The 27,422-nt window shown below is 35.0% G+C and overlaps 3 protein-coding genes across 4 annotated transcripts in view; 1 reads left to right on the plus strand and 2 right to left on the minus strand.

Annotated features, from left to right (window-relative positions):
• Positions 1 to 4,332, minus strand: part of LOC135686161 (nuclear pore complex protein Nup98-Nup96) — a 29,890-nt gene extending 25,558 nt beyond the window's left edge. The window contains exons 1-3 of the mRNA XM_065202347.2: positions 4,033 to 4,332; positions 3,465 to 3,626; positions 782 to 880 (exon numbers count right to left, since the gene is read on the minus strand). Coding sequence (XP_065058419.2) covers positions 782 to 880; positions 3,465 to 3,626; positions 4,033 to 4,093 — 322 coding nt within the window. The 5' untranslated portion in view covers positions 4,094 to 4,332. The remainder of the gene's footprint in view (positions 1 to 781; positions 881 to 3,464; positions 3,627 to 4,032) is intronic.
• A 5,147-nt stretch (positions 4,333 to 9,479) lies between these two features.
• LOC135686424 (RING-box protein 1) lies at positions 9,480 to 12,814 on the plus strand. Its single transcript, XM_065202651.2, has 6 exons — positions 9,480 to 9,667; positions 10,093 to 10,120; positions 10,886 to 10,936; positions 11,210 to 11,280; positions 11,943 to 12,028; positions 12,354 to 12,814. The coding sequence occupies exons 1-6, from the start codon at positions 9,575 to 9,577 to the stop codon at positions 12,364 to 12,366; spliced, it is 342 nt and encodes a 113-aa protein (XP_065058723.1). The 5' UTR covers positions 9,480 to 9,574; the 3' UTR covers positions 12,367 to 12,814.
• Positions 12,815 to 12,963: 149 nt separating this feature from the next.
• Positions 12,964 to 27,232, minus strand: LOC135686423 (uncharacterized). Of its 2 annotated transcripts, none has more exons than XM_065202650.2 (21): positions 27,051 to 27,232; positions 26,525 to 26,602; positions 25,509 to 25,536; positions 25,224 to 25,248; positions 24,044 to 24,114; positions 23,747 to 23,810; positions 23,289 to 23,356; positions 22,929 to 22,953; positions 22,519 to 22,562; positions 21,923 to 21,992; positions 21,661 to 21,728; positions 20,968 to 21,040; positions 18,075 to 18,127; positions 17,698 to 17,742; positions 17,371 to 17,507; positions 16,864 to 16,931; positions 16,242 to 16,306; positions 15,473 to 15,569; positions 14,997 to 15,110; positions 14,628 to 14,675; positions 12,964 to 14,028 (listed from the first exon to the last, which is right to left on the minus strand). In XM_065202650.2, the coding sequence occupies exons 1-21, from the start codon at positions 27,087 to 27,089 to the stop codon at positions 13,854 to 13,856; spliced, it is 1,455 nt and encodes a 484-aa protein (XP_065058722.2). In that variant the 5' UTR covers positions 27,090 to 27,232; the 3' UTR covers positions 12,964 to 13,853. The 2 variants fall into 2 exon arrangements, with proteins under 2 accessions (XP_065058722.2, XP_065058721.2); XM_065202649.2 differs by having other exon boundaries at positions 12,966 to 14,028; positions 23,289 to 23,359; positions 27,051 to 27,231.
• Positions 27,233 to 27,422: the final 190 nt, after the last annotated feature.

Here is a 27,422-nt window from a genome sequence, read left to right on the forward strand (position 1 = left end):
AACTATCTTCCCAATAGACCGCAATATTATGATTTGCGTAAGATTACCCCTTGAGAAAAAAATGCAGCAAATTCAACGTTGGGTTTTCGATACCATTTTTAATCTAATAACCCGCTAATAACCACCAAGGTCACAGGCCATCAACCCTCATCTCCAGAAGATTTATTTGATTTTCAAGCTTAGCCTTAGTCTTCTGTTGAAGTATTATTTTCTGTTTTTTCATAATAATCACCTTTGCAAATCAGAGATCACATTTCCGTCCAAATTACCGCAGTGCTTTTCAGTTTTCATTTGCTTTCGCGAGTAGTAGATGTTCTAGTGTCTCTTATAGAAAGAATAGCATAAAAAGGGAAACAAAGCTAATGTTCGACTTAAAGCCATGCGTTTTCCTATATTTCTATATTTGTATTAACATAGTGTTTGCTGCATGTTTTGTTGTTTCATATTATGGTGCTTTTTTGGTATCACCGTTGAATTTCTTATTTAACACTCTTCCAAAGCTTTCGATATGAAGCTCTCGATCTTCCAAAGCTCTTGAAGGATGCTCTCAAGGATATTTTATTTAAAGGTGCTAAATAGAGCGCCTAGAGTTTCTAAGGGGCTCTTTTTATGGAGCACCTTCATTTTGCTTAGAGCAAGGCCTGATAAAGGCAATTGTTAATAGACCTGTTACTGTTTATGTATATTGCTAGAGTCTGAGTTGCTATGCCAGCTATCCTTAAGAATTGTGATTCTCAGACTGAGCGTGCCAAAGTAAAAGAAACTTAAAAAAAACACGAACCTCCAAAGGTACTGGTGGTCTGTGGTGTTTGAAAGAAATTTGAAGATTGAGTGCTGGTCCCAAAAAGCCCACCAGTTTTCTGCTGACCAAAGGAAAAACCTGAAAATGACAAATGACTTAAAAATTAAAAAAATTTTCAAGAATAAAAAAGCATCTTGGCCAACTAAAATAATCCTAATAGAGCATGTATCATGCACTGTAATAAGAAGAAATTAGACAATAAATATGTCATTAATAAAGAATTACGTATTTAATACCATCACCAGAGTGACAACCTGACATTTTGTTCTGCAACTACATACAGCCAGATGTTGAAAGTTTAGAGTTCTACAGTACATAAAAAACTTTTAAGTTTTGCAAGCATCAAACATGTAGCCTTGAAATGTAAAAAACATTAAAGTGGCCTGTCATAATCAAAAGGTTGTGCAAGCTGTCAATGGAGCACACAAGATAAGTTGCATATGCAATATAAAAAATAATCAGGCCAATTTGAAACTTCAAAATTTAGAAGCTCAGCTACTATAAAAAGCTCCCTGCAGCTCAAGATCGCGAAAAATCTATCATGACTAACTTTTTTGAAGAATTTCAGGCCTGGCTGTTTGAGGCGAGCCATAGCTCCCGCTCGCCTCCACGCTCGCCTCCACGCTCCCCTCGCAACCTGAGGCGAGCTATGAATTGCTCTCCTAAACAGAACATGAAGGGAGAAACGCTCCCCTAAAATTTCCTATTCAGAGAATTATGAAAACGCACAAGGGTCAATTGGTTTATTTTTGTAACAGCGATTTCTCCTGTCATTGCATTTTTTGCAAATAACTTTTTGCTTGTTGGGCAGTTTTTGTTATGATAGGCATAAACTTCGAAATATTTGGAAAAGGATAGTTAACTGAAAGGTATGTTTGTAGCAATTAGAACCTTTCAATCTTAAGAAATAAGGAATATTTTTGGAAGGAAAGTCAAAGAAATTGGTAGAAATTGTAGATTGGGAATATAACAAGACAGCAGGTCCCTTCCAGCAATAGAAACAAAACTATCCCTTAAAAAGAAAAAGGTACTCTGGCTTGCAGATCAAAAACGAAAACCAAAACATGGAATTCTACTATCCAGCAGCATTTACTGAAAAACCCAGATTGGGTGAAAAACTATAACGGTGACATGTTTCGCATTATTGGCAAAGCATGATCATCGTTTCATCTAGCAGTTTGTGAAGTCACGGTTAAAGCAAATGCAAATTGAAAGAAGTAAAACAGCATACTCCTTGACTTCGAGACTGTTTAAAGGCAACCCACAGATACTAAAGGGGCTTATTAAGTCATCTGTCAATTGTCTTTAAAGTACATTCTATGTGTTTCTGATTTAGATCGCCTCAGCAAATAAGGGGAGCGATTCACAGCTCACCTATAAAAATACAAACGGCCAGGCCTGAATTTCCAAACATTTGTAAAGGATTAAGTTTTATCATATCAATTTCTGAATCAAATTCAAAATTTGAAAGAACATTCAGCCGTCTGTCACTAACATTCTTACAAAAGAATAACTGAAGCTCAATACACTGAATAAGAATTTGATGATATTTTGGAGTTCATTTGAGCAGTAAGGATTTATGGGCTTCCTTCAAAAAAGCTGACCACAACAAAGAAGCAAAAAAGGAATTTTACTTAGAAATACATGCTATATCTCAAGTTTGTAATAAATTGGGTTGAAATGCAAAACTGACATCAGATTTGCTAGAAGTTCATTCTAGTTGTTGGTTAGATCAAACCATTAAGTTGAAACACTGGCTACCAATTCTTAACAAAAACTCTGATGTGCTGCAAAAGGGAATTGCATAGAAACTAATAGGGAGTGATAGTATAGGTGTCTGCAATTTAGATGGGAAGGGGAATAAAGTGCAAAATAGAAATACCGGACAGAAAATTGCAAAACCTTTTTGAAGACAGGAGGCAATTGCCCCTAGCATATAAAAACTCAAAAAACAAATGGAGGGTAATTAGATAACATTAAAAAACCATTAAAAGTATATACATATAGAATATATCACTTTAAAAGAAACCTCCTCAAATGCTGGAGCTGAGCTACATGCTGCTCCCAAAGTTGCTCTAAATAGTAAATCACTCTCCTTGAAATCAATTTTCTCTTTGATTTTATTCTTATTTATCTACAAAGAGCTCACCTGGAAATTACCCGGAGAGATGTTTATTGCCCTCTGCTAAAAGTCTTATGGCCAGGTCTGAATACACACATTCTTTTTATAAGAAACAAAGGTTGATGTTGAGTACTCCAGTTTCTTAATGTTCTGGGAATTTCAATACTCATTGTTTCTTAAGAGTTCCTTAATTATGATGTCATGAATGATGTTATGAAATGTTTGTGATTTATCGCTTCAAGAGATTCGCTTCCGTTCTGATGCTGTATTTAGATGTGGGAAGTATATTTTTATCCCTTGCGTCTTAAGTTCTAGGCCATTAGGGCAATCTTGTTTTTGGATTTTACAAAATTTCGTTGTTTTCAGTTTTATCACGATTTAATAGTTTCTTAATTTTTTTGCTTTGAGCACTGAAGTTTCTTAATTTTTTCTGAATGTCCAGTACTCGTTTCTTACAGCCAGTTTCTTATAAAAAAATGAGTGTAGTTGTACATAAACATATATATAGTCTTGAACAACTAAATGAATAACAAAAAACACCTGTTGATTGCTGTGTTGATGGTTGTGAAAACAGACTGCTGCCAGCATTGCTACTGCCAAAGAGACCAGAAGTAGAGGTTCCGCCACCAAATGCAGATGATGTATTTCCAAAGCTTGGTGTTCCGAAAGCTGATGTTGCCTGTGTTTTGGCTCCAAATAAACCTAAAAAACATAGCCAATTGACTTTAGACCTGTTTTTTATCCTGTAAAAATGGACCAGGATTTCATCTATAATCCAGCTAAACAATGACAACAAGGGAGTTATAGAAAATTACTTTACTTATAGGGACTGAAAATTATACTGTTTTAAAGGGGAATAATCAGCACTACAAGCCAGACCAGAAACTTTGTCCTCTGTCTTCTAACCATTCAACTTGTTAATGCTGATTTTGACAAGGACCCGGTCTGGTCTTTTAGGTAGGCCTAGCTATCGATATGCAAATCATATCAGGTCTAACTTTCATCTAATAAACTTCGAGTGGTTGCCTAATTGTTCAACCCAATTTCGCAACACAAATCTGTTTTGCTCAAAAGAGATAAAGAGTTTTATTGGTCAATTTATACTTACTAGAACTTGTGTTTCCAAACCCCCCAGTGCCAAAAGGAGTTTTCGGAGTTGATCCAAACATGACAGCTTCCTGTCTTGCTATCCAAAGCAAGTCGGGCACCGCTATATGGTTGGTTTTGGGGAACTTTGTTTTGCTTTATTTGTTCTTCAATGCGTTTTCAAATTTTGTAACTCCTCGTAGAATGATAAAAGCGAATAACTGTTCAATCAAAAATTGTCTTCCTAGAAAAGTGACATATCTGCTTCAGACTTACCCGAACCGCCAAGAATCGGTTTTCAAAATGGAGCATGGCACTAGCCTCGTTTACGAGAATTCTGTTTTTCGTCGATTTTTTTTTGCTTTTCCATTGACTTTTTGACAAAATTGCAAGAAAGGGAGCAGCTGACAGAACTAAATCCCCCCCCCCCTCGAATAATTCAAAAACTGTACTTAAAGCAATACAGTTAATCATCACCCACTTAGCTATAGTCTGCTGTTTAACCCCCCCCCCCCAACAGAGACGGCGCCACGGAATCGAACCTGGGAGGGCTAAGAATCATGTTTAGTACCCTTGGCACCAGACTCACTATATATAAAAATATTTTATATAGTGAGTCTGGTACCCAGGGTATATGTTTAGTGACATAGGATGAAATTAAGAACATTTTCGAAATTAAGCCTACTAGAATGGCTAAGAATGCATCTCCAGGACTAAAATTTAACAAAATACCATACCGCTCAGAATAGACAGTTCGACGATTCTCAGAAAAATATTGATTATTTATTTTTAGAAAAAATTTGGGAGGGGAAGAGTCATGCTAAAACTCTGGTGACAAATGTTGGGAAAGGAAGAAAGGTTGACCATTGGTTCAGAGTGCACATCTCAATGATGTTGAGTTGACTGAGGGAATTTTACTTCCTGAACACACATGTGTATCTTCTTTTTCTCGAGTATTTCAGTAGACCACATTAAAAATGACATCGAGAGAAAATGAGAGAGTTAACTACTGAATTGATGTAAATTGTAAATAAAAGACAAAGAACAGAAATATAGCTCAATAAGTTAGTAAATAGATGCCACGACTGGTACATTCAGAACAAGAATGAATCACTAGAGAGAAAGCTGAAACTCGTCTCTGTACCTTTTGAGAGATGGCTGGTCATCGTCTATCTATCCCTACCCCGCACTCTCCCGCAACGCCCTATTTCCTTGACGCCCCACTCGCTATATTTGACGCTCTGGAACCCAGGGTAATCTATCCACTGATGTCTATGGTGAAATACCCTGGGTACCAGACTCACTATATAAAATAATAGATGATATGACAAACAAAATATCTCTATTCTATTTTATATATAGCGAGTCTGGTACCCAAGGTAATGGTGACAGACCCGTGCTTTTTGTTCACTGTATACCCCTTAACCAGATTTAAAGGAAAATATAATTTTGACAGGGTTTTGGGCACCTTTTGTGCGGGCGCCCATGAATCACCCGAAAATGCCAGGTGGCCAGCACAATAAACTTTTCCAGTGGATATTTTAAAGGCTCTTGCGCAACCGGCATTCTTAGCGGTAGCTATCTATTTATGCAAAAAGAAATTGACTGTGTTTTGTATTTTCATGCAGTATGATATAAGGTCAATGTTTGGGTTTATCTTCATGAAATTGAATGTGTAAATTGTCCATGACAGGTGGGGAGGAGGGGGTTGTTGGTGGACGGCAGGGCTTCTGGTTGATTTCCAATGAGGTAAAAATAAACACTAGAGTGCGAACTCCCATTGGTTTCCGTTGACGCGAGTGAGGCCGTCATGCGCACGGCTACCATTTTGAATGCATGGCAAAAGACAACAAATAAGTGTGGAGGACGACTGTTTGTGCTACTGGAAAAACAGAAGGAAAAGGCTTTTTTATTTCATTTTCGACAAAATTGTGCAAATTTAAGCAAAGCAGTGCCGAGGAAGACCTTTTGCAATGATTTCTATGGGAGGTAAGTTGTTTTAACTACACGTCCAATGCACTGAATGTGCATAGGCTTCAGTGCATTGCCTACCTTAATAAACCAAACTAGCTTCGAAGCGAATTACTTTATAAAATATTTCACTTAAAATGAAGGATTTAATATTTGGCGAACAAATTCTAAACGAAACATTTGAAGCAAACAGCAAAAGCTATGGTTTTTTAAGTTTATGTGTTTTTAAACAAAACTAATTTGTTCATCCGGTGTCGTAAACTTGGTGTGTTTTTCATTACTATCTGCCTTGTGTAATGCTTGGCGTAAGTTTGCATACGCAGAAGGAAGTATTTCTCGCAAATTTTCTTCACAACTTGTGTGAGATGATCATCCTCAAAGACTGGGTCGATTTCATGTGCATGTTTGGAAAACGATGGAAATAATTTGCTTAGGTTTTCGCCTTGACTTCGTAGCACGCCGTTCGTCATTCTCCGTATCAATCCAACTTGTGAATTGATTTTCATGTCTCCCTTCCTTGTACCTTTAACTCTCTCCCGGAATGATTTCTCACATAATGTGATTAATTTGTGCACCCCAAATGATACTTTTATAAGCCCTCCATTGTTCTTTCTATCCAGAAACAGGGAAAATGGTGCTGTCACATAGTCATGTTCCTCTGACATGCAATTGAGAATGAGGGCTTCAGAACATTGAGAGCAATCAAGCTTTTTGATGATACGACGAACAATGAATCCTGCAATGTAGTATATGATGTTTTCAGAGAAGTTTGACAAGGAAATCCTATCAAGACTCTCAGACAAAGCATTTGCGTCCTCATCAGTCATTTCATCATCATTGCTTGGATATTCGCATATGGGAGATCTATGCTTTGTCCACTTTAGACTGAATAAAGAACCTGTGCAATTCTCATCAAATGACATGACATTAGCCTGGCTCGATGCAACAATTGAATTCTTAAGCAGCAAATTCCTTATGGCATACTTAAACTGTAAGGTGTTTGGATTGTTATTATTACCACCTCGTCCTCGGATACAAGCAAACAGCAACTCTATGTGGTCTTGGGAAAACTTGTAAGTTAATACATAGTTAAATGGCCTTTCTGGTGCAGTTAAGAGTTCCTTTGCAATTGACATAATAGATTTCATTGTCATTAGAAAACCAAGTATGAAAGTTTTGCGTCTACTGAACACAAGCAATTGCCTTTCACTGGATTTCAAGGACAGAAGATACTCTGCTGATTGGGCAAAAGTTTGCTCGATATATTCAAGGTTTTGCAACCTTATTGGGCGTTTAAAGCCTTTGGCAAATGCAAACCGTGAATTGAGGATGTCAAAAATTTTATCAATTGTTCTTATGAAGACAATAGTTGCACTAGCATTTTCGAATTCAGCATGTTTTAAGTCTGTCTTTAAGAATTCTAATGCATTAGCAACTGATGAGCTCAGTGTCTGAGCTGCATATTTTACTTTCATTTTATGCTGCTGCCAATGCACATGGTTTACATTAATTTTGTTTGCCAAAGTTAAACCTTCCTCTTCTTGCATCTTGCATAATTTTTCAATATATTCCCAAGAAATAATATCCCCAGAATTTGTAGAAAATTTCCCATATTCGCCCAATGTATTTCTCGCTAGCTTAACCATGTGGCATGCATCTAGAACTCCATAAACATCATATGGCCTAGTCGGGTGTTGGAAAGAGGCTATCATGCCATCATAATTTGGTGTGAATGAGCAACCAAGTAACCTAAGTGTTTCAAGGTTAGCAGATGTGCCATCACAAGTTAGTGACCAAACCCTAAAGCCATAATCAGCAACCAAGGACAATGCACTCTTAACTAGTGATGCCTGTATTTGCCCGTTTAACTTATTTGTAAAGAAATATCCTATTGGACATTTCCAGTGACTTCTCAGACCAACAAGAAGAAATGCTAGTGCTTCAGAAGCTTGGTCTTCACTGTTTTCCGGGATGCAACCTCCATAATCAACAAAGCCTGAAAATTTCTGATTGCCCTTGTCATAAATCACTTGCTTCCTTATGGCCATTGCATCTATCATTAAGGCACAGTCAGACATGTTTGTGTTGTTGGCAAGCTGAGCAGCAAGATTTTCTAGAACATCTTTGAAAAATCCAGGCTCACAGTTCACAGAAGACTGCCAATTTCTTAAAGAAGATGGATGTGGTAGGTCAAAGACTTTCCTCATGAATAGATATGCCTTAGGCGAATAGAAATGAAGGGTTAAGGCAAACTTCTTAATCTCCTCGTGGTATCTCTTACCCCCAGCTTTTCGCTTTGAATTCTTTATTTGATTTTCAAACATTGTCAAAGTGAGGCCAGAGAATTGGTCTTTCAGAAGTTTGGCTGGCTCTTCTCTGAGGAGATTTTTGTCTGTCATAGCTTGAATTAAATCATTCAATGACTTTATTTTCTTGTTTTTTCTTCTTAGATTTTGTTGTAGAGTTTTAATCTTCCTTCTAAGTCTTAATTTTGTTGGTGATTGTTTTGTTTCAGCTTTTTTACAATAAGAATGTTCCTTGATATTAAATGTGGCATTTTTTGTGTTTTTTGCTGGGCTTGCTTTCTTCTTTACTGGTTTTGCATAGATAATGGAGCGGCGGGCCTTTTTTACTTTTGGTAGTAAATGAGGGGGGAAGTTAAATTTTGATGGAACAGCTGACTTTTTTAATTTTGTGTAAGGCTGACCAGGGGGGACAGTGTAGTCAGTGAGCAAAAAGTGTTCGCTGCAAATGTAGCTGTACTTTGATGGGGCCCACTTATCACGCCTCATAGCTTTAACCCATTGCAAACGGAGTGCTTCATTGGCTGGAAACCTGCAGTATAATGCAATGCATATTAATTTCAACTATTTTTTGTGTTGAAATTTTGAAACATAAAATTACAAAATTTAAAGGATTTTAGATGTTTCGAAGTTTGCTTTATTAGGATTTATTTACTAAACGCTTTTCAAAATCCTCTAGCAAAAGCCATGTACAAACCAATTAATACATACATAAAACTTAACTTGCATTAAAGAAAAGTTGTATTTTCTCCGCCGACAAAAGAATATCAAAACCATTTTAAAGTTCACCATATAGAAATAGGGACGATAAAAAAATTCCCAGCCGCGAGGCTCTTCGCATAGTATGACATTTCACATTTTTAGGCCAAAACATGCATGGCATACCGTACCTATGAAACGCGATAGGTTTTCCGTTTCCCAAAGGATCCATTGAAGGATCACTGCTCAAAACATTTTTGCCGTATCTATTTTGGCATCCGTACGCCGTACACGAAATTACCATTGCGGTTTAGAAACATCAATATTGCCGAAAAGCTGGCGACGCGTAATGACTACCGTACTGCATGGAACTTTTTTGCCATGCATTCAAAATGGTAGCCGTGCGCATGCTGGCTTCGGGCCTCGATTAGGAGTTCGCACTCTAGTGTTTATTTTTACCTCATTGTTGATTTCACAACAACCTCTTTCCCATGTTGACCTCAACCTTGAAGGCCTAGTTTGTTAGTACTTCAACATACATCTTTTTGACAACGAAAGTCGTGAATTTTAGAGAAAAAATATTCAGTAAAAATGGGAGAAGGCGATGTTGAAATGCAGGATGTTACTCCCTCAACATCAGGAAATTCTTTAAAAACCGAGAAAAAGCGCTTCGAAGTCAAGAAGGTGAGGTTTTTTAGAGCGTGAGGTCGAGAGACATTTAGCTTCCATCCTTTCTTACATTTAGGCCATTTCTCCCTACCAGATTGGTAGGTAAAAGTATAAGCATTACATTTTATATTTAAGAAACTATTTTTTTCTCACATTAGGGGGATTTGATATTTGAAATGAACCACATTAGCACCACAGACGGATTCCTGCAGAATGCATGCATGCATCTACTTTTGTTATCCGTTAACAAATTTTCTGACCTTTTACTATCGAAAGCTAGCTCAATATTAAATGAAGCTAAGTAGCTTAATGATAGTCTCATCTAAATCAGCATCTAAATCTACCAAATACAGAACGTCCTATTTGCTAATTTATTTTTAAAATGTAGAATGTCAGGATGAAAAGCCTGTAAATTCACTTTGTTGTATTGATTTTTTTAGTGGAATGCTGTTGCGCTGTGGGCATGGGGTAAGTTAGATCACAATTAGTATCACATTTTACCCTTTTGAAGTTACTATAGCAAAAGTATTTGAAAGGTGTAGAATAAATGCTTGCCTACTGGCTTCAAAGCAAAGTAAAGGTGCTATTGGATCTTGGGATTAGTATATAAATTAATAATCAATGGGTTGTCAGAGCATCTTTTTTCATGATCTATTCTTTCATTATTTGAATGTTCTTCAGAAGTCTCAATAACAATTATTACAACAATTTTGCAGATCATACATGGTCTATTTAAGAAAGGAAGTGGGATAAAGAAAGGAATATTTTACTGTTTTCCCTTTTATCCCAGTTTTGATACATATATTTACTTTTTTTTACTGACCTTTTAACATAAAAGAGTCAAATGAAATAGTGTTATTCTGTATTCTCAATATGCAATAATGCGATTATCACCAAATGCAATCTTAAAGTTTTTCAGCACCTGTTTGAAGAAGTTTTGCATTCTGCTAAGAATTATCAAAATTAAGATGGAATTTGGTTAGGATTAACCATAATAAGAACTTTCTCAGTGTGTTGACCCCCATGTATATTATAATAATAATATACATGTTTCTGCATATTGTAATAATTCTATATCAAATATATAATAGTATATATTATAGTATTATAGTAATTCTATATCAAATATATAATAGTAATATTTTCTTGTCCTTGTTTTTGTCTGATCATTCAGTTGCATTTTCCAAAGTCATAATGATTCTTGTGTTTTAACCTTTTGTGCTTTTATTACAGATATTGTTGTAGACAATTGTGCTATTTGTAGAAATCATATAATGGATCTATGTGAGTATAATGTATCCTATTTAAATAATTGACCCAAATATAAGATAATTATGAAAAAAAGAAAGTTTTTATCTATAAAAAAATTTTCTGACATTGAAGAGATTTGACAATTCATGTTTATTGTTACAGCTACTCTAGTTTGTTTCAGTATGGTTTTTGTATGAAAATATATTTAGCCTAAGTTTGATTTCATAACTAAGCCAATCTAACCTTAATTTTATCAGACTGTTAACATTCTGCACTGTTGTTTTGCTAAAAGGTTTGATTTTTTAGGTATTGAATGTCAGGCTAACCAGGCATCTGCAACAAGTGAAGAGTGTACGGTTGCTTGGGGTGTTTGCAATGTGAGTGCTTCTTTATAGTTAGAAACAAAGTTTAATGTATGTACTAAAAACGTTTTCATTTATTTACAAAAGGTATAATGAGGAGCAATGAGTATTAAAATTTGGCCGGAAATACCTTGCTACCAATATTTAAACCATCACACACCATTTCTTATTGAAACGCTTTTTGTTATTTTAGTAGTATTTTTCTGTAGCAGCCAAAAGACCAAATAAACAACTCTCTTTGAAACGAAACCAATTCTTGGCAACTATGAATCCACTAAGTACAAAACAAAATAAATTACCTTAACAAAAGAAACAAAACAAAAAAATTGAAACGAAGGTTAATTACAGCGACCAAATAAAACTTTCTGAAATAAGTTAGTGTCTATTAATCCAGCATCTACCACAGAATAAACTTACAGAAAGCAAGCCCGTTCACCATGCTTGAACACATAATTGAATTACAACATCAAGATCTCTTTCACAACACAAAACACAGCACAAAAGGACTATACAATTCATGAAAACAACAAAGCAGGACAAACACATTACACATTTGACTGGATAAATAAAATGATATGTCTAAAGCAAAAGATTTGTCTCATTTGACTCTTCAAATTTTCTTTTTATTTTAAACTATATAATATGTTGCCCTCAAATGTCTATTTCTGTCTTTCCAGCATGCTTTTCACTTTCATTGCATATCTCGGTGGCTGAAAACCCGCCAAGTCTGCCCATTAGACAATAGAGAATGGGAGCTACAAAAGTAAGAAACCTCCAACAATTTTGTATCATTGCCATTTGTTTTTTCCTTTATAAATTTATTAAAAATTGATATTCTACCAGTCTGTAATATTGTAATGTTGTAACCAGTCTTGATGCCATACAAAAAGATTTACATGCTGATCCAATTTTGTGTATAAAACAGCTGTGCCAAATTTGCATATAGCAACTCTGAACTTGATGGTCAAATGTGATCAACAGGCGAATCCAATCAATTGTTGAAAATTAAACCATTTTCTTTCTGCCATTTCTTAGTATTGAACATCACCAAATCGTCAATTAATATAGAATTTCTCTGCCTTTTTCAGGTATGGGAGATAGTGTCACATACAGTGATGTTTCTCTCTGTGTACTAACATTGGTGCAGCATTGGTGTACCTATGTTTACAGCTTTGTTTACACAATGAATACTTTGGATAAAAGATAAATCCTGAAGTGACAGCACAGAGAGCGTTTTGAAGATATATGTCATGTACAATGAGTTGGTTAATGTACTCTATTTTTTAATTAAGGTATTGACCATTAATGTTGCTTAGAACTTGTTAAAGTTTTTCTCATTTCATTTTAGTTCATTTACTTTGCAAAATTCATCATTATGAGATACTAATTTCTGTCAATATTTATAAAGATATACAAATAAACTTCTGAATATTCTTAAATGTCTACCAGCTGTGTATATTGTGAGTGTGGTAACCATTCACAATGGCTACATTAAAATATCTCTGAAGATCCTTACTGTTAACTCTTTAAGGGCACAGAGTCGTGGTTACAGGCAGTCTGTTCCCTCCATGATTGGCTGATTCTAACTTGAAAGCCTTGTCTTCAAAGAGGTTTATCCACTGCCTTTTTGGCATCAGACATCAGTTGTGGGTGAACACTTCCAAAAGGGCTCTCTTTAAGGGCACAGAGTCGTGGTTACAGGCAGTCTGTTCCCTCCATGATTGGCTGATTCTAACTTGAAAGCCTTGTCTTCAAAGAGGTTTATCCACTGCCTTTTTGGCATCAGACATCAGTTGTGGGTGAACACTTCCAAAAGGGCTGGATCTTTATATCATCCAAACTGACTTAGACATTTGAAACCAGAACAAAATTCACAGCAAGTCACTCAGGAAGAGCACACTATGGTGGTTCTTCATTCTGATTGGTTATTTGTGCATCAAACCAACAAATATTTGTGTCATTGAAAATCGTGGCCATGAAAGGAGATTCTGAGAACAATTAAATGGAGTAAATACTGCTTCTAAAAGGCATCGTCTGCAGGCAGCCTTCACTCTTTTGTGTGATCAGTGTAGTTTCATGAGACTTTGGTGACCATCATTTACATTGGTCATTGACATAAGCTCCTTTTGAAATTATTTCAAGACAATTTTTTTGTGATCAGTCTCAGCTCCACCAATAGCAGTGCAGCACTAATATCATGACTCAGCACAATTGTGTATACCCTCTCTTTTTATCGTGAATCAAAATCTTTAACTAGAGCTTGGGCATTTGACAGTTGCCAATGATTTTTACTGCACATCATTAGATATTTATGTGTGTAAGACATTGTAACAGAAAAGTACAAAGCAATTTTTTCACTTTCTTTCTATAAAACTATAAATCATGTCCAAAAATAAAAGCTAAGATGCTAATTATAGTACTAATCATGGCTTAAAAAGTTTTCAAATGTCTTTTACTCATTCTTAACTTAAAAATCTGGATATTTGGCATAAAATCGTAAATTTAAAAAGGCTGGTAACATGACATCCTTTGGCTCTTATTGCAGCATTTGATTGCAGAAACAGAATGAAAACTTGCATTCAAACAATCTATGTGCTCAGCATGCTAAATTTTGTCCCTAACAACTTCATGATATCTGCATGACACATATTGGGATGATCAGCTTTGACTGGGGGATAATTTTCTTTCACATAAAGAGCAAATTTATTTGGCACTCTTGGCTTTAACGGAGTAATGCCATCTTTTCCAAGTAACTGTAGCGATCTAGAACAGAGATTAAGCAACTTAAATTTTAGCAAATTGTCTCATTCATAAAGACATTCCAATAGACATAATTATACACTAATGCCACATAATATTACAATAAGAAAACCTAGCTTTTTGCTGAGCCTCAATATTCTTATTTTTTTTATTTTGAGCTTAAGATTATTCTGAACATTATTTAAATTAATTTGAGCTATAGTCAACACTGAAAGAATTGATGAAATAAAACCTTTGTGACCTTCTTGGCGGTATCATTATGTTTGCTAAAAAGATTGGCTGCCTTGTCTGTCTGAAACGTTCTTCAAAAAGGGTTTTCGATCTTCTTTTTGGAACTAGTTCTTGCAAATAAAAACACAACTAGTAACTGTTAATTGAGGACTAGTTTCTATGACTCAACTTTGTGTAGCAGTCATTAACTAAGATAATTTAAAAATACCAGGGAACAGAAAAGTGCTTGGTCATTTTTATTTGCCACACGGACCGCAAGGTTTTTCCCAACTAAATAACGTTTATGGCAAATATTCTTCTTCAGATCTAAAAAAACTAATAAAATAAGTACAGCCTTCTCACAAGAATAGATCAGTGAATCATAAACATACCCGTTGCAGTCTGGACATTTCTTTAAAGACTTGCTGTGACGGCCATAACTAAATAGAAAAATCGATACAAGTCAAGGGAAATGGGATAGATTTGAAATGAATTTGTAGATCAGCGCTTTAATAGCAATGAAACCAAATAATGTTGGAACATTTGAAGGTGGGGTTTTTCTGTTAACGAAAGTGTTTCCCTCTCTAGACTCAAGACTGTTTCACCAAATAAGGCCAAATAAATATAAATTTATTCAATCAATGAATGCATAGAAAATGTCGAGATGAAAATGGGCGCCCTTTTATTAACACTTAATACTTTTAAGCCACATATTATTAATACTTTAGCGCGACGTTTAGGCGCTTGATTATGATAAATACCTTTTGCCGCAAAATGGGTTGATACATCTGTAATTGAAGCGGCATTCTATATCAAATTGATGGCATCTTGATATTGGGGGCAAGTCAGGATGGGCTCTGTGTGCTTTGCTCGCCCTGAAAAGAAATACCAACTTTCAAGCATACAATGGAATTGGAAAAAGTATGCTAGTTAAAGGCTACAGCAAGAACACATAGATGGAGGTTAAAATTTGCAGATTTTAGATCGCATTCAGCTTTAAAAAAACTTGAGCTTTGTCTATTCAAAAACCGTTCATTTAAATATTCAAACCCAAATTACAGTTTCATTTATCATACCCCCCCCCCCAGCCTGCCCTACCCGTCTTACCATTAAAGATAAAAAAACACAATATAAATAGCAAGATTGCTAAGTGGAAGGTGCAACCCCTGTCCCCATCAACCTCGGTTTAGATCCCCATTCTTTCGTAACTAAGTAAAGAAATGCCAATGAAACAAACCAATATTTCCAGAAGGTTCCATGACCGCATTTCACTCCATTCAATATCCACGCGGCAGCGTGGCACATTTCATGAATCATCGTATCTCGAAGTCGTTCTATGGTAAGAGTCCTTTGGTTTATATCCGTTGCTACCAACCATTATAATTATTTTATCTTTATGCTAAACTTCTGCATTTAAAGGAAATTTAAACTCTAGAATGAATCAAAGTTAGGAAAGCAAACAGTCCGCCTGCATTAAAACTTTCAAGAAATGTTTTTGATTTCTATGTTATTTAATGCATTTGTTATTTTTTTTATTTCTTTTAAATAAATATACGAGTATATGCTGTAATTACGCAATTATATTCTTAGCAGTCAGGTTGCACAACAGTATTATATTTACCGATAGCTTGAAACACCTGGGTAAGCATTATCAAATAGAAATCAACTTGATTCAAATAACCAAAGCGAGGAATAATGAAACTTTTAACTTTGAATTTATATTTTATAACATGGAGAACACCATTGAATGCATTGAAATTTTGTCAATTAGCCTCCACATTTTTGCTATGTTGTTGGGAGGTCGAACGAGCGTAAAACCCTCCGTCCTGAAGGCAAAGAGCATGCGTAATAACGACATCATTCCATGCGCATGCTCTTTGACTCCAGAACGAAGGGTTGCTCACTTATTGAAATACTTTCTTATGTTCGTCTCCCCAAAGATATAGCAACGTGCACTAACTCAGTCACATATTGAATTGTTGTTTGATATGAAAATGAATACTTACCGACGGAGTCGCAAACTTTCTCGGCGAGCTCAATTTTAGCTGTTCTTGCTTTTGTGACTTGATTTCTATGAAGAAAAATTACAATTGTTGATGATTATGATAATGGTTTGGTAAGATTAAGATTTCTTTAAAATTTAGAAGTCAGAACTGTACATAGTATAAAGTAGTTGTTAAGCAAGGATACAGATAATACATTAGAACTAAAGTTTACAAGATTGATAAAATGCATTTTATACCATAAAAAATAATACGAAATGGTCGATAAACAGTGATGTAGAGCTAGGGCGCAAGGGGAGCTGAGGCCCCTTTTTAATGTCTAATGCTTCTTGCCATTGTTTTCCAGACTGCGACAGCCCCCATGTTCCTTTCAGAAAACTACACCTTTGCCAAAAGGTACCAACCTACTTATCTAAAATGCCTTCAGTTATATCACGTTCAGAGTCTCTGGAGGTAACAAATTTAAGGTAATCCTGGTAATACGTGAGCTAATGTGTATACATACATTGCAGTCCTCATTGCAACTGACCTCCCGGCAATAACACAGATTAGTGGGTGCTGTAGGAACCACATTAGGTATAACTGAAAATTCCTTGAAAATCAGGAAACTTTGAAATGTACCTACCGATAATAGTAGCAAAACCCTGCAGTTTTGGTCATTCTTTTATTGAAGACGATGTTAATATCAGGAAGCTGGAATGATAAATGTTGTAAATAGCAGCTCCCTGGTATTCCAGGCATAGGAGTCACGAGGTGTGGTCATGTCAGGAGGAACTGTTCGATTAGCATAGCTCTCAGTTTTCTAAAACTACCTTCGAAAGTAACATTCCCAAACACTGGTTGTGATTTCCTAGAAACAAAACACTTTTCCAAAAAAGGTACAAGACCCTTCCCCAGCCCCAAACTTCAACGATAAAGTTCTTAGATTGCTCTTAGATGCTACGGCTATAACTCAAAAATCGATTAGGCGGGAAAGGGGGGTCAGGAGTTTTCTGTTGAAATTATTTTCTTGAATTTCAAAACAATTAAAGCCTGTCTCAACCATTTGGTACAAGATAGTAGGGAGTAACAAATACCAAACACTGGGAACCACCAATTATCTAGTGCAAATTGAATGATGGTTAATACTTGCCTTGTTTTCGAAGACAGTTTCGTTGAAAAGATCTAGCAATTCCTTAGCAGTTTGGTCTCTTAACTTCTTGAAATCTCTCTTGTATGAAACACTACCGCTAGGTGTCTTAGGGGTCGTAACACGGTCCAAGATGCCAGCTATGAAGAAAGACGATAGCAAGTGAAAATTCACCCTCTAAGCAGAGAGCATAACACAATACATAGTTAAGAAACTGTCTCCATTTTTTCTATTTCTGCTCAATTTTGAGTTGAAACGTAAAAAATGAAGGGATTCATTCGAAAAACATTACCTGGTTTTTGGTGATAAAGGAAATAGCTATTAACTTACGTGTGCATCGAGCATGTCGTCTTGAGGACATTGGAGTTTTAATGCCTGTAAATAAAGCAATACTAAACGTAAGTGAAACATCCACTTCAAAACTCAATAGGAATGCTACTACAATTTCTATACACAGAAAAAACGAACAAAACTCTCATTTAAGTTTATCAATTATCATTAACTCCAAAAATAGCAGAAATAGAATGTGTTAAGAAAAATGTTCTTTCAGTATTCTTTGAGGACTGATTTTCAGAAGACATTGAACAACAATGATGAGGATAACTATTCCTCATATTGATGATTAATGATAACTGATTGTGATGACGATGATTGATGTTTGCTAGCAATCGACAATACAGAAGAGTAAAGCCATTGAAAGCACTTACGTGGAGTTTGAAACTTAGTAACTTTTTTGCCTCGAGGAGTGAAGTGTTCATCCCTTATGGAAAGAAATGGAAAGAAAACATATAGTCTCTTAGCACATAATTTGATTTAAATCATGCAAATTGTTATACCAGCATGAAAATGGGTATACTGAGGTGATTTCACACGTTATTGACGATGCCGAATAGACACAATCCGAAAAATTCTCCCAAGTGTTATTTTTAGACTGGGGTACTTGGCCCAATTTCTCAATTTTGGATTCATCCATACTTAGTCAGCTAGCGTTTAAAGAAGGTATAAGTTTAAACACAACTCAATATGATGAAAGTATAACAAAGAAATAATATTATCCTTTGATTCTTTTTTAGATTAGGGTTCTTGGTACTAGGCCTCTATGTAAACGCTCTTCTTCATGGCATTATCTATTTTTGACGTAAACATGATGGTATGGCTTTCTACCTTTTGATTAACCAAACAGTATTTTTAAGAGAAAAAAGTTTAATATTACCCCCAGATGCTACAAATGATGGACCCAGGACACTTTTTGACTTTTTCTTTTGTTAGTTGTAAGTCATTACTGCTTTGATTAACATGGAAAGTTTAGCATTCTATATTTTGAAATAGGGCAGCTATTCTTAACCTCCGGCCCAGAACAAAGATTTCATCCGGCCTGCCAAATGCTTTTGCCTCAAAAATATTTCCTTTTCAAGACCCTTCCTTTTTCATGTCAACATTAGAACAGATAAAACTATGGACTTAGTTATATAAAACATTATAGTAAGAATATTGACTTGGATTCTCTCTTCCTAAATTCTATTCTATATCCAGTTTCTGGCCATCTTTGGATTAGTATAATCTAAGGTTTTTTGCGGCCGACCATGGTGGCGGCCTAAACGAACTACACCCACAATAATCACATTTTGCCGTCTCTTTAAAATACGCTTTACAGCCCTTGGGTTGGGCTTCAAGCCCTTCAAGTCGACCTAACAGGATTCTAACAAAGATTAACGTCCCAATTGAAAAATTGCACAATGGGGGCAAACAACGATCTTGTGACTCAGCCTGGTAAAAGAAACGTAGAGTTGCACAATTTTGTGTGAACTATTTTTGGCTTTATATACTATAGTACAGTTTGAGGCTTTTAGCCCCAGCTCCCACCCAGAAAGTTATCCCTGGCTTCGGGCCTGTGAATCCATCGTGAATTGCACACTGAGCCAATCTCTTCATCATCAAGCCAACAGCATGTCCTATCATCCACCTTTTGGCCTTTTTCTATCCATATCTGGGTATATATATTTCCTAGCTTAGTGTTTTGATCTATGTTCTGACGTTTTATACTCTGCAGTGTGTCGGACGAAAAGCTTATGTGTGACTCAAAATGTTTGCTTTTCCAAAGCAGTTAATATAAGCATTAAGTATGTACGCGTTTCCTGCCTCCGAAGGTCAATGCAAATTATCACATGCACATGAAAATGTGACTTTCACATTTCGCTACTTCTGAAAGTCTCAATTACAATTAGTATAAAATGCTTACTATCCAAGGTAGCAGAAATGTTAAGAACCCTTAATGCATTTTCAAACTGGAACATATTCATAGGGGCGAAAATCGTTATGATTATAGGCTGTATTTGTATGACTTTCTGATACGATTAATGTTATATCGGCAGCCAGCGCGAGTAGTTTATATGATAAAGGCAAAGCATCCAAGGTGCAATCTGATTAAGGGCACTTAGAAACATGTGGAAATTCGAATCCCTTTTTGCTTTAACAAGCGACACTAGCATTGACTTTAATTTCATTACAGTAAACCATTAATCTATCCTCTGTGCTTTCCAACCTTTGAAGGCCTCTGAGAGGAGCAGTAGCAATCCAGAGATTTAACATTCACTTTATTTCATATTCATACCAAAAATAGTAATGAGTTATAAATGAATGCTTATAGAGACCTGGGCTCCAGCACTACATTCTTAAAATAGAATCATTTTAATTGCTTCTTTGTTATACTTTTATCGTGTAGAATTGTGTTTAAACCTATACCTTCATGCTCGTTTTAAACGTTAGTTAACTAAGTATGGACGAAAACAAAAATGGAGGACTTAGGCCAAGTACTCCAGTCTAAAAACAGCATCAAGGGGTAAGATTACTAATTATGTCTTTTCATATAACTTTTAAGTTTGTTGAAAGAATGAAGAAAGCTACATTTCGAATATTCAAATATTCATGTAAAAGAGAGTAATTATTTGTAGAAGAAGACCTAAATAGAGGCATGGGCACCAGTGTCATGTTCTAAAAATAGTATCAAGGAGTAATTTTTAATTTCATTTCCTCTTTAATATACCTTAATATATGATAATGCACGTAAACCTTTCCTCTCGCACTTTTTTCATAAATCAGTTATGACGTATGGAGATTGGCCAAATTCGAGGACTGGGGCCAAGTATCCTAGTCTAGCAATAGCACTCAGTGGCATTTTTCGGTTTGTGTCTGTTCGGCATCGTCATCAGCGTGTGAAATTACCCCCAGGGTACCCATTTTCATGCTGGCATCACAATTTGCATGATTCATGTTCCAACAGCCCAGACTAATATGACTTAAAGTAAATACTTAGTGTTTAAAAACTTTTCAAACCGAACAGATGTTTGAAGCTCTGACTAGCTCTTTTAATTGCAGTTAACATATCATATCAATCATAACATTAAATATCAGCCTCCGTGAAATAGAAATTTGAAATTTTATATAGCTGGTAAAATCCGAGTTAATCACTGAAAGGCTGGTAAAGATAAAACTTTTCAATAAACAATCTTCATTCGCATTTGTCTGACATTATCTAGTCTGGATTTGTTAATTCTGTAGCAAATTTACAATGGATTAATAAAAAGCATAGGGATGCCATACTCTTTGTAACTTTCTTCTTCAGAAGATGATATGACGGCCTCAGGTATTTTTGGTGTTCGCCAAGATTGCTTATCTGTATGAGACAGAAATCAATATTTTCTGGTAATTCAAACCTAATTTTGCAAAAAAACTGTAAAAGATGACGGCGTTGTCAAGGGTAAAAGAAATTTTGTTTAAAGATCTTGTAATTCAACTCATCATGCTCATTCTCAACTCATATGAAACATACATGGCTACATACGATTGCAATTATATCTTACATGTCGCGAAATCAAAAAAAAGAAATTGAAGAAGTAAGATGAATAAAATGAATACCCAGATACTCAAAAAATGAGTATTAAATTTGGGCACTAATAACGGGTCGAATCACATTATCAAAAGAGTGAATAAGTAAATTATGTGAGTAACGTCAGGTGTTAAAATGATAAGCAAAATGATGCAATGAACCTTGTTTAGACTCAGTGGCGGCGCCAGCTATTACAGAGTGGGAGGGTAATGGGCGCGGCCAATGGGACCACGCCCATTTTGCCTCGTCTCAGTGATTTTTATCAAGTTAACTTTCCTTAGGAAATTTGATCTACCCCTACCCAGCGTTTTTAATCCATTTTTAAACGCAATATGTAGACCATATTTTCAGAAAAGTGTGGGGGGGGTAAACTGTTTATTGCTAAATAACTAATCAAGCACACTCACCAGGAGTATTTGGCATCGATCCGTCACTTACTATGAAATCATCCATGCTGTTTTCTTCTGAATTTGATCTAAAGGTCACAGAGATGGGCAAAAAATAGCTTACAAGATAAATGTCATAAGATAAAATAGTTGAAAGAATGTTTTCAAATCTTAAAAACGTATTAACTACCACGTCAAGTTTCAGTTGAGCAAACGATTATGACATACGATAAGAACAAACACGGGTATCAAAGAATATGCTTTCTATAACCAAACAGCTTACCCATCTTCGTCATCAGATGACAGCAAAACGGCTGTCTTTTTCCTACTGCTCGTCTTCACTTTGCTAACAACTAAAAAGAAGGGTTAAGCTGTAGTTTTGTGCAAGTCATTCAGCTTTGTAATTTTGTTTACGCTTGGCAAATGAATTATTTTATGTTTATGAATTCTACATATGCCAATGAATTGAACAACAAACAAACAAAATGTACGCTACTTATATCAACGAGCTATGAAGATATAACGCAATGACTGGAATGTAAAATTTGGTGTGCAAACAGCAGCCGTGCTTTTTTATACAAAAAAACAAGAAAAAATACGTTTATTTATATAAGGTCTGCTTCATTTCATAATATGAAAGAATTCTAAATGATTCCACAAAATTTATTTTCATTTGTGTTCAACAAAACGTAAATCCAAGAAATGAAAAACGGCAAAAGTAAATGGAATACATAAGAGAAGTTGTTTTACTGAATTAATGAGAACATAAACAGATACATAAAGCATAAACAAATGATGGCAAAAAATAAGTGATATCTAAAAACAAAAATTTCCATATTCCAGATTTCCTTAGAAAGATAATATGGCGAAGACACTTACAGGCATTAAAACTATCGTCATCGTCGGCAGCATCTTCGGACAATCTAGAATCAAATAATTTCCATCTTTTATTTGCGAAACAACAATATCAATTGTTTCTGTTCATAAACATTATCTGGTCATAAAGACGACAAGACTTGCTAGCACAGGATTCTGATTGGAATCATAGTAAATTAAAAAATACTTTCTGCTAAAAGGATGAAAGACATTAAACACGACAACCTGAGGATACGTCGATGTAATATGTTTTAGTGCCCACCCTTTGCTATCGAGAGTTGAAAATCAATTGCTTTTAGTAAAGATTCTAGTCGTGAAAGTTGGACTGACAAAGATAGCAACAAAAGTATTGCGAATGTAAAAATTAGGACTGATCGATATTATACCATTTGAAGAATCAGAATAAAACTTACTCATAGTTTTCCTCTTTATTGATTTCTGCGAAGAGTAAACGAAGACCGATAAAAACAAAAGAAGAGAGTAATGAAACAAACCAAGAATTCACATTATACAAGAGTGTATGCAAACTTCTAAGGTTTATAGGAAGAAAACGAAATCCGAAATCCTAATTACGAAATCCTTATGAAAAAATTGCATAATGCATATTTCAGATTGCAAAAACTCTAACATGCATAGTTTTGTTTCTTGGATGCTATTCCCTAGCATCTCTAAACTTCCAAATTACGATGGCATGGAATCAATGATGTATATGGTTTTCTATTGTAAATAACCTGCCTATATTGTATGTTACTTTAAGCAACAATAGTTTTTACCTTGGACGACTTTATTTTCTTTAGTGCCATTAAAATCAATATCATCATCATCATCATCATCAGATGAACTGCTGTAGTACAGAATAGAACTCTTATAAAAAGATGTCTACAAAACTTTTCAATAATTTTTCAACACAACACAATACAAGTATAAGATTAGTAACTTAGAATTAATAAGCCAGTTATAGAGCTCTAATTTTTTTCTCTGAAAACAGCTATGAAAACTGTCCACAAGACAAATAAAGTTTGTGTTTAATACAATGACATCCAGAAGAAATGCCAGGAGTTTACAATCACCTGGCTGCTTGAAATCCCATATTAACTTGACTGCGCAATCTTATATTTTTATTACATGGAATCAATGCAATTCACAGACATGTAGATGTTATGTTGCGCAAAATAATATTCCTCAAGTTTATACTAAAAAGGTGTAAATAACTGATAGAAATAAATTGTACCAAGAAGGAACTCGTTGAATACAAACAGATCTTCTCTTCTTTTTCTTTTGCTCTATCCTTGTTTCTAAATAGAGAAAAGGCACTGAAACATACAACTTTTTTCAACAACAAAGACTGCTAAAATACATTCCAAATATCTTTATATCTTTTTATATCTGAAAAGATTTGAAAACAAAAGAAAAAATTAGTAGCAATTAAGATCCTTAGAACTCATCATCATTTACAAACAAACAAAAGAAAACTCATCATCATTTACAGTTCCATGGAGAAGCAAAAGTTGGATGTAATGGTACTTACTTTCGATGGCTATGGCTTTTTCTGAATAAAATTCTTCATCCGATGAAAGTCTAGCTTGAGATTCGTAGTAACTAGGAAAATACATGATAATAAATTACTTGCTTGAGTAAACACCTAAGCACTAATTCTAAAGCATTACTTCTCCCTCCACAATTATTTGGAAGTATCATTGTTTGAAGGCAGTTTTTCTGTCATGAAACCTTGTAAGGCTTTTGTTTTTATGCATCTTGGGGTTGCATATGCTGGCCCTTTCTAGAAAATGATTGCAGAGCCAGAAAGGTTTTTATTCAATGCTAATAGAAAAAAATGTTTAGCCTTTTCTACATAACTTTGTAGAGAAACAGGCATCTGATTGTTCATTTATGCTATTTGATTGTGATGTTGAAGAACTGTGTATTGTTTTCAGCACTTTCCCCTGTTGAAGGTTATGTTGCTATCAAACTCCCTTGTATAGAAAAAAAATTTGAAATTTTTCTCTTAAATAGACATGCAAGATGGCCTGCAACATCAATAATCTGCTTGAAAGGCACTCCTGTAAGCCTTTTAGGTCCAAAAGTGGAAAAGGACTAGATGAACAATTGTCCCATGAGCATGATCCCTAGAGGTATGAAAAGCATCATAATCAACAGTCAATGGGCAAAATTGATCCCTGATATTCAGGCATATGCTCTGAAAATCCAAAAGGCCAGAGTTTTCAATATTTTTCACTTGTATGCCTATGCCTATGGATGCCTACACCAGAGAAGTTGGCCTTCCATAAGAAGAATTTTGTAGTTCTTGAAATTTTCAATATAGCACAAGATAATTACTAATCCAACACTATAAGAGATATGACTTCAAAGAAAACTTACTATAGAATAGCAAGATAACAAATGAATTTCAACAAATTTTGACTGCTTCCCTTGCTAGTTTCAACAGTTTTATCTTTTTCTAACTGGAAATTTTCTTGTCCTGGTATCCAGTGAAAGGTTCCAGCAAATTTAGTATTAAATTCATCCATGAAACAAAGCACAAAGTTTGTGGTGATAATCTGTTGCAAGCACATAATGTGGTTGAAATACAACTTAACTTTCTTTCAAATAATGTTTCATATTATATTCTAATTTATCTCTTGACAATCAAACTTATTAAAAAAGCAGAGGAGGAAATATGCAAGTTTTTAATAAAAATTGATTTGTACCTTTGGATACAAGAACATTCTGATTCTGAAACAAAATAGAAGCAAAATTATAATTCACTTACAGAAACACATATCAAGGCATACAACACAAGACAATAAGATTCAAAGGTTTTTCTGCTATTTTATAACATAATGTTGCATCATTGTAGGCAATCAGTAACATGGTTTAAAGACATATCAAAGAATTAAGAAGAATATCATAGCATTACATTTAAATTTACCACTTGCATAAATGTTGAAAAACTTGTAGCTTTTGAAATACATATATTTTTCAAAATGGCCTACCTTTGTTTTCAGCAATGGCCATCTCAAGCTATACAAACAAAAATTATTACTAAGTCCAATAGTGATAATCTTCAATACATTGATAAATTATAATATCAAAAACTATGATATATTATAACATCTTTAATATAAAAATCTGACATGCTCCCAAGGGGTTTCTATTTTGATAACTCTTGCACTTTAAAAGGACGTAAAGACCAGTTAGATTTTTGACAAATAAACAATGCCTGATACACATTTTATGTAGATCGCCATCATTATTTATTATGATCAGGAATTTTTCCTTTTCAAGGGGCTGCTGACTTCAAAGCTCATTCCAACTTAACTTGATGAAACTCCTTCTGTATCATCACTTTCAAATTCAATTTTGGTCTTCCTATCCCTTTCTCTAAAGCCTTCAACCTCAAAATTTCATGCCTGCTTTACACACTCATCATCATCATGATCATCAGTCCTCATAAGATAACAGACCAAAAAGTGGCCCCAAATGTTTAACAGCAATGTAATACTTTTAAATGCATATCCCGCATTAAAAAATCCAAAGAATTCAAGTCATAGACATGTCTATTGATTAATTTGTATTTGTTTGTTGTTCATTCTCAGCAAGTTGTGGTGTTCCTTATTTTTAACATCATGATGACTTCACTTTTAGCATTCTTCAGGAGTCTATCTAGCAGTTGTGCTATCATATAGCAATTTGAACTTTTTTACATATATACAGTGAATTGGTTATGGCTAGGAATTACACAACTCTATAACCAATTCTTTGAAACAATTCAAAGATAATTGTTCATAGTTTTCAAGCCTCATTTTGGATGCATAGTATACTTGAATACTGACTACGTTCAAAGATAGAGAAATACTTATGCTAGATTGCAACCAACCAGGATCCATCTTATTGGGAAATAATATTTAATCATTTTATCTTTTTCTCGGTATTTCAGATGATTCATGTTAAACCTATAATAGGTTTCATTGAACAACAAAAAATCATAATTACTGTACATAGGTCAGACCTTTGCAATGTAGGTATCAATGGAGGGTGCATTTTTACCATGCAAACCCAATCTTGTTGCAATCTCTATGATTTGCTCCTATAAAAAAATAAACTATTAACATAAATTGCTAAAAGTCATTAAAAATCAAATTAATATGAAATATTTTTAAACACAAAAAGCTCCCTAGCAGCGAGACACTAAATTTTCAAAAGAGCCACAAGAGCCATCTGCATCCTCGTGCCACAAAAACACTGGGTAGTGGGTCTGGCAGCCTGGCAGTATACCCAACAGAGATTCTAAAGGGTAAGGTGGGTGATGGCATAAATGTCATCGAAACTAACACTCTTACACGGTTAAAAATATATACAATGCGTCGTTATTCCCAGCTCTATAACTTGATATGTACCTTTTCATGCAAGATATATAGCATCTTTTCTTAGGTAAATACGATGAATGGAGATAACAAATAAATGGCAGCCATAGGCATAGTGGGCCTGGCCTAAATTTCACTTCAAAAATTACAAGATATAGCCGATACACCTACCACCACATCTGATGCGTAGTCTTGTTCCAATTCCATCATCGATACGCTTATAAGAAACAAGTAGTATTTTCTGGCGATTGTTTACGATTTATCTGGATTCAAGACTGCTTCAAGAACCTTTTCCCGCCAAACTTATCTGAGTTCTTGTCCCAGTTCGAGACCAGACCATACTTGATTGCAGTAAAATACCGGATCGAAGAAAAATAACGGATGGAGAAAAAGCCGGACGAAAGTAAACTACCGGATGGAATTAACTTTTTTAGAAGTTCCTTCAATCAGTTTTAAACGCTGAATAGATATAAATAAAAAGGTTTTTCAATCATACTTTTCGCCAATTATCTAAAAAAGATCAAATCGGAATTACCTGCAACT

Source organism: Rhopilema esculentum, chromosome 6 (genome assembly GCF_057945365.1).
Source record: "Rhopilema esculentum isolate cy_ngs chromosome 6, ASM5794536v1, whole genome shotgun sequence".
NCBI classification, from domain to species: domain Eukaryota; kingdom Metazoa; phylum Cnidaria; class Scyphozoa; order Rhizostomeae; family Rhizostomatidae; genus Rhopilema; species Rhopilema esculentum.